The 8,703-nt window shown below is 50.8% G+C and overlaps 1 protein-coding gene across 1 annotated transcript in view; it reads right to left on the bottom strand.

Annotated features, from left to right (window-relative positions):
- Positions 1–8,703, bottom strand: part of MTHFSD (methenyltetrahydrofolate synthetase domain containing) — a 28,318-nt gene that overhangs the window by 5,449 nt on the left and 14,166 nt on the right. Inside the window, exon 7 of the mRNA XM_015428270.1 lies at positions 6,627–6,752. Coding sequence (XP_015283756.1) covers positions 6,627–6,752 — 126 coding nt within the window. The remainder of the gene's footprint in view (positions 1–6,626; positions 6,753–8,703) is intronic.

The raw sequence follows: 8,703 nt of genomic DNA, 5'->3' as shown, positions 1-8,703 counted from the left end.
CTCAAGTGGTTAAGATGCTGAACGGCAGGCTGTGGAAGGTCGGTAGTTCAGCAGTTTGAGACCCGAGTGTGCCGCATGACGGAGTGAGCTCCCGTCTCTGGCCCCAGCTCCTGCCAACCTAGCAGTTCGAAAGCAAGAAATTGCAAGTAGATAAATAGGTACCACTTTGGTGGGAAGGTAACAGCGTTCCGTGCGCCTTGGCGTTTAGTCATGCCGGCCACATGACCACAGAAACATCTTCGGACAGCGCTGGCTCTTCGGCTTGGAAACGGAGATGAGCACTGCAACCTTAGAGTCAGACTTGACTGGCTTTCGAGCAAGGGAACCTTTACCTTTACCGTTACTCCCCTTCCTGCCCTCCCCGGGTTAGATCCAGCCTTGTTCTAACCACCACCCCCTTCCTCATAGTCCTCCTCACGACCATCAGCACCAGATTAGGGGAAAAGCCCCTTTTAGAACATTCTCGGGGCCACAGAATCAAACCCTTCCAGGCGCAAAACGTGAGCTGCTTTGCTCATCTGAGCATAGCCTTCTGCTGGTGCCAACCTGAAAAATGGGAAAAATCAACAACTGACCTGTGAACTTAGGCAGGTCATGAGAAGGGAGGGCAGGGAGGGTCGCATCAGTGAGTAATTCTTTTGGACTGGATGGGCCTTTGGCCTGATCCTACATTGGCGTCTCTTATGTTCTTAAAACATAAATAAATAAATATAAATAGAACATTCTAGGGGCCACAGAATCAAACCCTTCCAGGCACAAAACGGGAGCTGCTTTGCTCATCTGAGCCCAGTCCTCTGCTGGTGCCAACCTGAAAACGGGCAAAAGCAACAACTGACCTGTGAACTTAAGCAGGTCATGAGAAGGGAGGGCAGGGAGGGTCGCATCAGTGCGTAATTCTTGTGGCCCTTTCTTACACGCTCAGGGAAATGCTGATCACCACTTTGGGGTCAGGAAGCCATTTTTCTCAAGACCAGTTTGGCTGGACATCCCGGAGGCTTTTGGTCACCTTCTGGGCATGGAACAGGGGTCACTGGGAGTGTGGATAGGGAGTTACTTGTGAACCTCCTGCACTGTGCAGGGGGTTGGACTAGATGACCCGGGAGCAATGCTCCCTCTAAGCTGCGGAGTCTTGTGAGCAAAAATTCTACTTGGTGAGCTACTGGCATTAAAGTTGTGAGCGAGCGATTCGGCTGCCGCATAAATTAGTTTGCTCTGGAGCCATCCCTTCCTGAGCTAAGACAAAAATGTGTGAGCCGGAGGCTAAAAAACTGCGAGCTAGCTCACATTAACTCAGCTTAGTGGGAACACTGCCCGGGAGCTCCCTTCCAACTCCATGATTCGATTACCTGCTTGGTTGTGGCCCCCGCCTTGTGTAACCGCCTGCCTGAAGAGGTCAGGAAGCCTCCCACTCTCTTGGCTTTCCACAAACTATGCAAGACTGAAGAACAAAGTCTGACTCCAGTGGCTCCTTTAAGAGCAGCAAAATTTTATTCTGGGTATAACTTTTCGTGTGCACGCACACACTTCTTCAGGTACACAGAAGTGTGCATGCACACAAAAGCTTACGCCCAGAATAAAACTTTGTTGATCTTCAAGGTGCCACTGGACTCAAATTTTGTTCTGCTGCTTCAGACCAACATCGGGACCCCCCTGAACCTATGCAAAACTGAATGATCCAAGAAGACATTTCTGCGCAGGCAATAGGGTTGTTGTTGTTCAGTCGCACAGTCGAGTCTGACTCTCCGCGACCCCATGGACCACATCACGCCAGGCCCTCCTGTCTTCCACCGTCCTCTGAAGTTTGCTCAACTTCATGTTCGTTGCACCGATGACACTGTCTAACCATCTCATCCTTTGCCGTCCCCGTCTTCTTTGGCCTTCAATCTTTCCCAGCATCAGGGTCTTCTTCTCCAGTGAGGGCTCCCTTCTCATTGGGTGGCCAAAGTCTTTGAGCTTCAGTTTCATTATCTGGCCTTCCAGGGAACAGTCAGGGTGGATTTCTTTTAGGATTGACTGATTTGATCTTCTTGCAGTCCAAGGGACTCTCAAGAGTCTTCTCCAGCACCCTAGTTCAAAAGAATCTATTCTTCGGCGCTCGGCCTTCCTTATAGTCCAACTCTCGCAGCCATACATGACTACTGGGAATACCATTGCTTTGACCATGCGGACTTTTGTTGGCAGGGTGATGTCTCTACTTTTTATCATGCTGTTTAGGTTCGCCATCGCTTTCCTCCCAAGGAGCAGGCGTCTTTTAATTTCATGGCTGCAGTCACAGTCTGCGGTGATCTGGGATCCCAGGAACGTGAAGTCTGTCACTACTTCCACGACTTCCCCTTCTATTTGCCAAGGAGTGATGGGGCCGGATGCCATGATCTTAGTTTTTTGATGTTGAGCTTCAAGCCCACTTTTGCACTCTTCAAAGCTACTGATCTCTGTAGGCTGGAGATGAGCTGCAATTCCAGGGGATCTCCAGGTCCCACCTGGAGGCTGGCATCCCAAGATTACAAAAAGCACTACACCGGAATCCTTGATACCAGCGTGCCAGCTGGGGTGAGCTGTAGATTGTGGCAGCTGTTCCTGGATTATCCTTCAAAAGGCTTAAAGGCCCCAGTCTTCTTAGTTCGGCCAATCCTTCCCATTCTGCCTTTCACTAATTTCGAAATCCTTGACTAGTGGTGAGTGCCAAGTCAACACACCCGCCCGTCCCTGCCCTCGCATGCAACCTGTTTGCAACCTGTTTGCAAACAGACTCGCCTAATAAGCTCCCCAGGGGCCATAAATGAGAGAACTCTCCCTATTGAAAGAGGCCTTTAATTTGCTTTCTTGCTTTCCGAGGGTGAATTATGAGGCCGGCAGGGAAAACAAAAACAGAATCCGGGCAGCGGGCAAAACAGGTCCCCCTCTCCGGGAGGCAGTTCTGTACTCCCCCCCCTCCCCCCAGTCCCTGGAAGGAGACTGCAAATCCCGGATTTGTCGGAGATGAAAGGGCTGTCATCTCGGGTTTCAAGCACCTATGTCAAAACAGGAAGGCTCTACGGCTTAAGGAGACCTCCCAAAAGCTGCAGCTTTGGAAAACATTCAGAGGCAGAAGATTTCCCCCCCTAAAAAAAGAAGAACCTCTAAGCAGTGTTCCCTCTAAGCTGAGTTAGTGTGAGCTAGCTCACAGCCTGGCTCACATAGTCTTGTCTTAGCTCAGGAAGGAGGGCTCCAGAGCAAACTAATATATGCAGTAGCTAAATCGCTCGCTCACAACTTTAATGCCAGTAGTTCACAAAGTAGAATTTTTGCTCACAAGACTCCTCAGCTGAGAGAGAGCACTGCCTATAAGATCATTCCTCTTTTTGGAGACTGTCCTGTTTTTAGGCACTGGAGCCCGCTCTGTACTGCTAATCAACTCTGCAGGCCATTCCCCCCCACACACACACACACACTTCCTCCTAAGGAGCTCTGGGCCTGTAGTGGTCAGGAGTGTGGACTCTAATCTGGGAAAATTATTTGGCAGAGAATTCGACACTTTAATGATGGTCTGGGCCTGGCTGGGGCGATGGCACGCGTGCCCACAGAGAGGGCTCCGAGTGCCACCTCTGGCACCCGTGCCGTAGGTTCGCCACCACTGTCCTAGGCCAACATGACTGCTACGCAGGGTTCTCAGCTCCAGGTTGGGAAATTCCTGGGAAGTCTGGCGAGGACAGTTTGAGGAAGGGAAGGACCTTAGCAGAGAAGGACGCCACGGAGTCCACCCCTCCAAAGCATCCATTTCCCCCCCCCAGGGGAACTGGTGCCTGGAGACCAGTATTGTTTAATGTGCCAGAACTCCAGCCACAACTTGGAGGTCAGTCCAACCCTACCTGACAGGGCTGTTGTGAGGAGAAAATGGAAGGGAACAACGTAAGCCACTTGGGAGAGAGAGAGGTGGGGTATAAACGAAGTAATTAAATGTATTATTTTCCCCCGAAAGGGAAATCTCCCAAGGATTAGCATACAGGGTGGAATGAGACAATATTAACAATCGTAAATAACATTATTTATTCCTTAATGGCAGAAGTACATCTCTACTAGGAGGGCAGAGAAGCCAGCCTGGCATAATGGTTAAAATGTTGGACTAGGAGTTAGGAGACCTAGGTTCGAATCCCCACTCGTGCCATGGAGGTTTGCTGGGTGACCTTGGGACAGCCACACCACTCTCTGTCTAACCCACTTCACGGAAGAAGAAGAAGAAGAAACCTGGTGGAATTCTCCTACCTGGTGGAACGAGCTGCCGGTGGAGATCCGGGCCCTGCGGGACCTTGTACAGTTCCGCAGGGCCTGCAAGATGGAGCTCTTCCGCCAGGCTTTCGAGTAGGAGCCGCCGCCGCCACTATACCACCATCGTGACTTGACTTATCATCTACCCTGTTTCTGGGAGGGGGTAGATGTTGCCCGGATGAGGAACATCACCCCTGGCGCTCACGCTATTACAACATCGGCCGCCAATGAGGGACGTCATGCATCTTGGAAATTTAATGATTTGTAGAGCACCATTTTAGCTTGTATGTATTAATGTTTTAATGTAATCTATATTTTATTCCGGCGTTGCCGCTTGTTCGCCGCCCTGGGCCGCTTGGGTAGGGCGGGATATAAATCCCAAGTAAATAAATTTAAAAAAGAAGAAGAAGGAGAAGGAGGGTGGTAAACAGTGGGGTACCGCAAGGATCAGTACTCGGTCCAATGCTTTTTAACTTGTTCATTAATGATTTGGAGTTGGGAGTAAGCAGTGAAGTGGCTAAATTTGCTAATGATACAAAGTTGTTCATGGTGGTGCAAACCAGGGAGGATTGTAAGGCACTCCAAAGGGATCTGTCGAGGATGGGCGAGTGGGCATCAGCGTGGCAAATGGGGTTCAATGTGGCCAAGTGCAAGGTGATGCACATTGGAGCCAAGGAGAAGGAGGAGGAGAAGGAGAAGAGGAGGAGGGGGAGGAGGAGGAGGAGGAGGAGACTGGATTTATACCCCGCCCTTCACTTGGAGTCTCAGAGCAGCTTACAAACTCCTTTCCCTTCCCCTCCCCACAACAGACACCCTGTGAGGTAGGTGGGGCTGAGAGAGAGCTCTGACAGAAATGGCTCTTTTTCAAGGACAGCTGTGCCAGAACTATGGCTTGCCCAAGGTCATCCAGCAGCTGCGAGTGGAGGAGTGGGGAATCAAACTCGGTTCTCCCAGGTTAAAGTCATGCACTTAACCACTGCACCAAACTGGCTCACAGGATTGTTGTGATGGTACAATGCAGGGAAGAAGAACGGTGTAAGTCGCTTTGGGTCCCACTGGGGAGGAAAAGGCAAGACGTAAATCAAATCAAATAAAGAGGAGCTCGATTGTTTGTTCTTATTGGTTGCTTACTGAGATGCTGGCTTTTGAAGGATCGGAAAATGAACCAAAGGTTTTTCGAAAAATCAGGCCTTTGCAAAAAGAGACGCTGAGCGCTAAAAAAGAAAAACAGAAGTCTTGGGGGCACCTTAGAAACTACATTTTATTCCAGCAAAAGGGACCATAGACTGCATTCCACTTTGGCAGGTGCAACTGATGAAGTGAGCACGGATCCACCAAAGCTGTGGCTGAAATACACACACCTACCTAGTCTTTTAAGGCACCGCAAGGACGCCAGCTTATTTGTGCTGCAGTGGTTTAACACGCCTGAGAACAGATGGAAGGAGCTTTGGAGCGAGGCGGGGCATCCTTGGCCCAGAGGGGAGATTGCGGCCTTTAATCTCCTCCTCTCACCGATAAGCGTTGAAATGCAAAAGAAGGCAGAGTTTTGATAAAGGGGCACGGCAGGGCCCCCCCCCCCGCCCTGTCTGCCAGAGTGTCAAAAGTGGCACCGAGATAAAAGGATTCCCTGCTGGCCGGGCAGGAGGCCTTGGCCAGATCGCTCGCGATTAGAAGGGGAAGGAAGGCTGGGAGAGCCCCAGAAACTATTTATGGGGACCCAATTCTGACACTACAGCCGGAAGATGATCAAAGCCAGGGAGACGGAGCCAGGAATGCTGGATCCAAGGCCGGGGGAGGACTACGGCACTGAAGAGATCCCCGCTGGGCTTCCATGGAAAGCCCTAGAGCCATAAGGGGTCTTAGAGACCATCTAGCCCAACCCCCTGCTCCATGTCGGAAAGCCAGACCTACAAATTCCCCAGCAGAAGGCTGTCCAGTCTCTGCATGAAGACCTCCAGTGAGAATTCACACACACACACTCCCCACCCCCAGTAACTGGCTCCATGATCAAACTGTTCTCGCTCATAGGAATTTCTCCTAGATGTCCCCTTCACAGGGGGAAAGAGCTCCGTTGGGGAGGGGCTGTGGCTCAGCGGAAGGGCACCTGCTCAGAACATACGCATTTCACTGTTAAACTTCTTCAGGGGATCTTCTACAAGGCAGAATTTGAAAAACCCTAGGGATCTATAATAAACCCTAGGGATCTATGCTGCTGTTGTTGTTCAGTCGCTTTTTGGGAAAGCTTCACGGATCCCCCCCCCCGCCTACTGGGTGCGGCCATTTGTTTCTCCAGCATTAATGTATTTGACCCACAGAGCTCCCAGTGGGAGATCCGTGGAGCTTTCCCACCCCCTGAGTGACTTGGAGGAGACACGAATTACCTTGTGCCACAGGATCCCCTGGGGCTTTGGGCGCATGCAGCCAGTCCGGACCACTCTTGTCGGGGTGAGGATGTAGTCCACGGTCAGGTCGTGTTCACCCAGTAGCTCTTCTGGTATGTCCACTACCTACCCCGAGGAGCAAAAGAGAGACCAAGCTTACTGGAACAAATGCAAAAAAACCATACTTTCACTTTTTTAAAAAACAAAACAAAAACAAGATTTCCAGCCAGAAATGGCAAATATCACACTGCAAACAATGCATAATAAGTGAGTTCTAAACCAAATCAGGAGCTGCGGTGGCTCAAGTGGTTCAGACCCTGCAGGCTGTGGAAGGTCAGTAGTTCAGCAGTTCGAAACCCGGGTGCCGCATGACGGAGGGAGCTCCCGTCTCTCGTTCCAGCTCCTGCCAACCTAGCAGTTCGAAAGTAAGAAATTGCAAGTAGATAAACAGGTACCACTTTGGTGGGAAGGTCACAGCGTTCTGTGCGCCTTGGTGTTTAGTCATGCCGGCCACATGACCACGGAAACGTCTTCGGACAGCGCTGGCTCTTCGGCTTTGAAACGGAGATGAGCACCGCAACCCTAGAGTCCGACTCGACTGGCTTTCGAGCAAGGGAACCTTTACCTTAAACCAAATCAAGCCTGATCTCTCCCTAGAAGCTAAAATAGCTCAACTGAGGCTATCGGACTTTGATCACATTATGAAAAGACAAAGAGTCGCTGAAAAAGACAATAATGCTAGGAAAAGTTAAAAGGCAGCAGGAAAAGAGGAAGACCCAACATGAGATGGATTGCCTGTATAATGGAAGCCAAGGCCCTTGGTTTGCAAGACCTGAGCAAGGTTGTCAATGAGAGGACGTTTTGGAGGCTATTAATTCATAGGGTCAGGAGCTGCGGTGGCTCAAGTTAAGATGCTGAACTGCAGACTGGAAGGTCGGTAGTTCAGCAGTTCGAGACCCGAGTGTGCCACGTAACGGAGTGAGCTCCCGTCTCTCGTTCCAGCTCCTGCCAACCTAGCAGTTCGAAAGCAAGAAATTGCAAGTAGATAAATAGGTACCACTTCGGTGGGAAGGTCACAGCGTTCTGTGCGCCTTGGTGTTTAGTCATGCCGACCACATGACCACGGAAACATCTTCGGACAGCGCTGGCTCGTCGGCTTGGAAACGGAGATGAGCACCGCAACCCTAGAGTCGGATTCGACTGGCTTTCGAGCAAGGGAAACCTTTACCTTAATTCATAGGGTCGCCCTATGTCAGAAGCAACTCGACGGCTCTTAACACAAACACAAAACAATGCGTTGGATCCTGTCCCCCTGGTCCACTAGCGGAGGAGCGCTTTCCTTCGGGAGGAGCCCACCTGTCAGAAAAGACCCTGGAGTCACTCTCAGAGCTCTGAGATGGAAAACCTTCCTTGTTCCAGAGGCTGGCTTGCGGTTCTCTTTGGCCCCTATTAGTTTTCCCGCTTCCAGACATTTTGGTTTTCAAAGCAGCTGCTGAAAGCAACGTTTTCAGGCAGTGGGAGGGGAGGGGAGGCGAGGCACGGCCACCCCACCCATGATTTCCAAACAAGAGCAGGATTAAAAAAAAAATACACAGGGCCTTCTGTGGGTGCCAACCTGCAAACGGGCAAAACCAGCCACTTCCCTGTACAGTTGGGAGCCGCCACCACCAATGAAGAAACATCGGTCGGTAAAAGGGAGAGGGCCCTGGACCCTGAAAACTGCCATCAACAGCCTTAAAGAATACCGAATCCTGCAGGGACATCCGATTAACACCGAGAGCTGACTGCGATCAGAGAATGTTCGACACTGGCCGCTGCCGCTATATGACTATTAAGAACCACGAGCATAAGAATGTAAGAACATAAGAGGAGCCAATGTTGGATCAGGCCAAAGGCCCATCCAGTCCAACACTCTGTATCACACAGTGGCCAGAAATACCAGGTGCCACCAGGAGGTCCACCAGTGGGGCCAGGACATTAGAAGCCCTCCCGCTGTTGGGCATTATTTTTGCGGACACGTGCGTTGTGTATGAGTTTCCCTGTACGTAAGAAACCAACGGCAACTCACCAAACCTAA

The sequence above is a fragment of the Gekko japonicus genome, unplaced genomic scaffold, assembly GCF_001447785.1.
Source record: "Gekko japonicus isolate JY-2015 unplaced genomic scaffold, Gekko_japonicus_V1.1 scaffold2443, whole genome shotgun sequence".
NCBI classification, from domain to species: Eukaryota; Metazoa; Chordata; class Lepidosauria; order Squamata; family Gekkonidae; genus Gekko; species Gekko japonicus.
The sequence above is the reverse complement of the archived record's forward strand: the minus strand, read 5'-3'. Positions and strand labels throughout refer to the sequence as shown.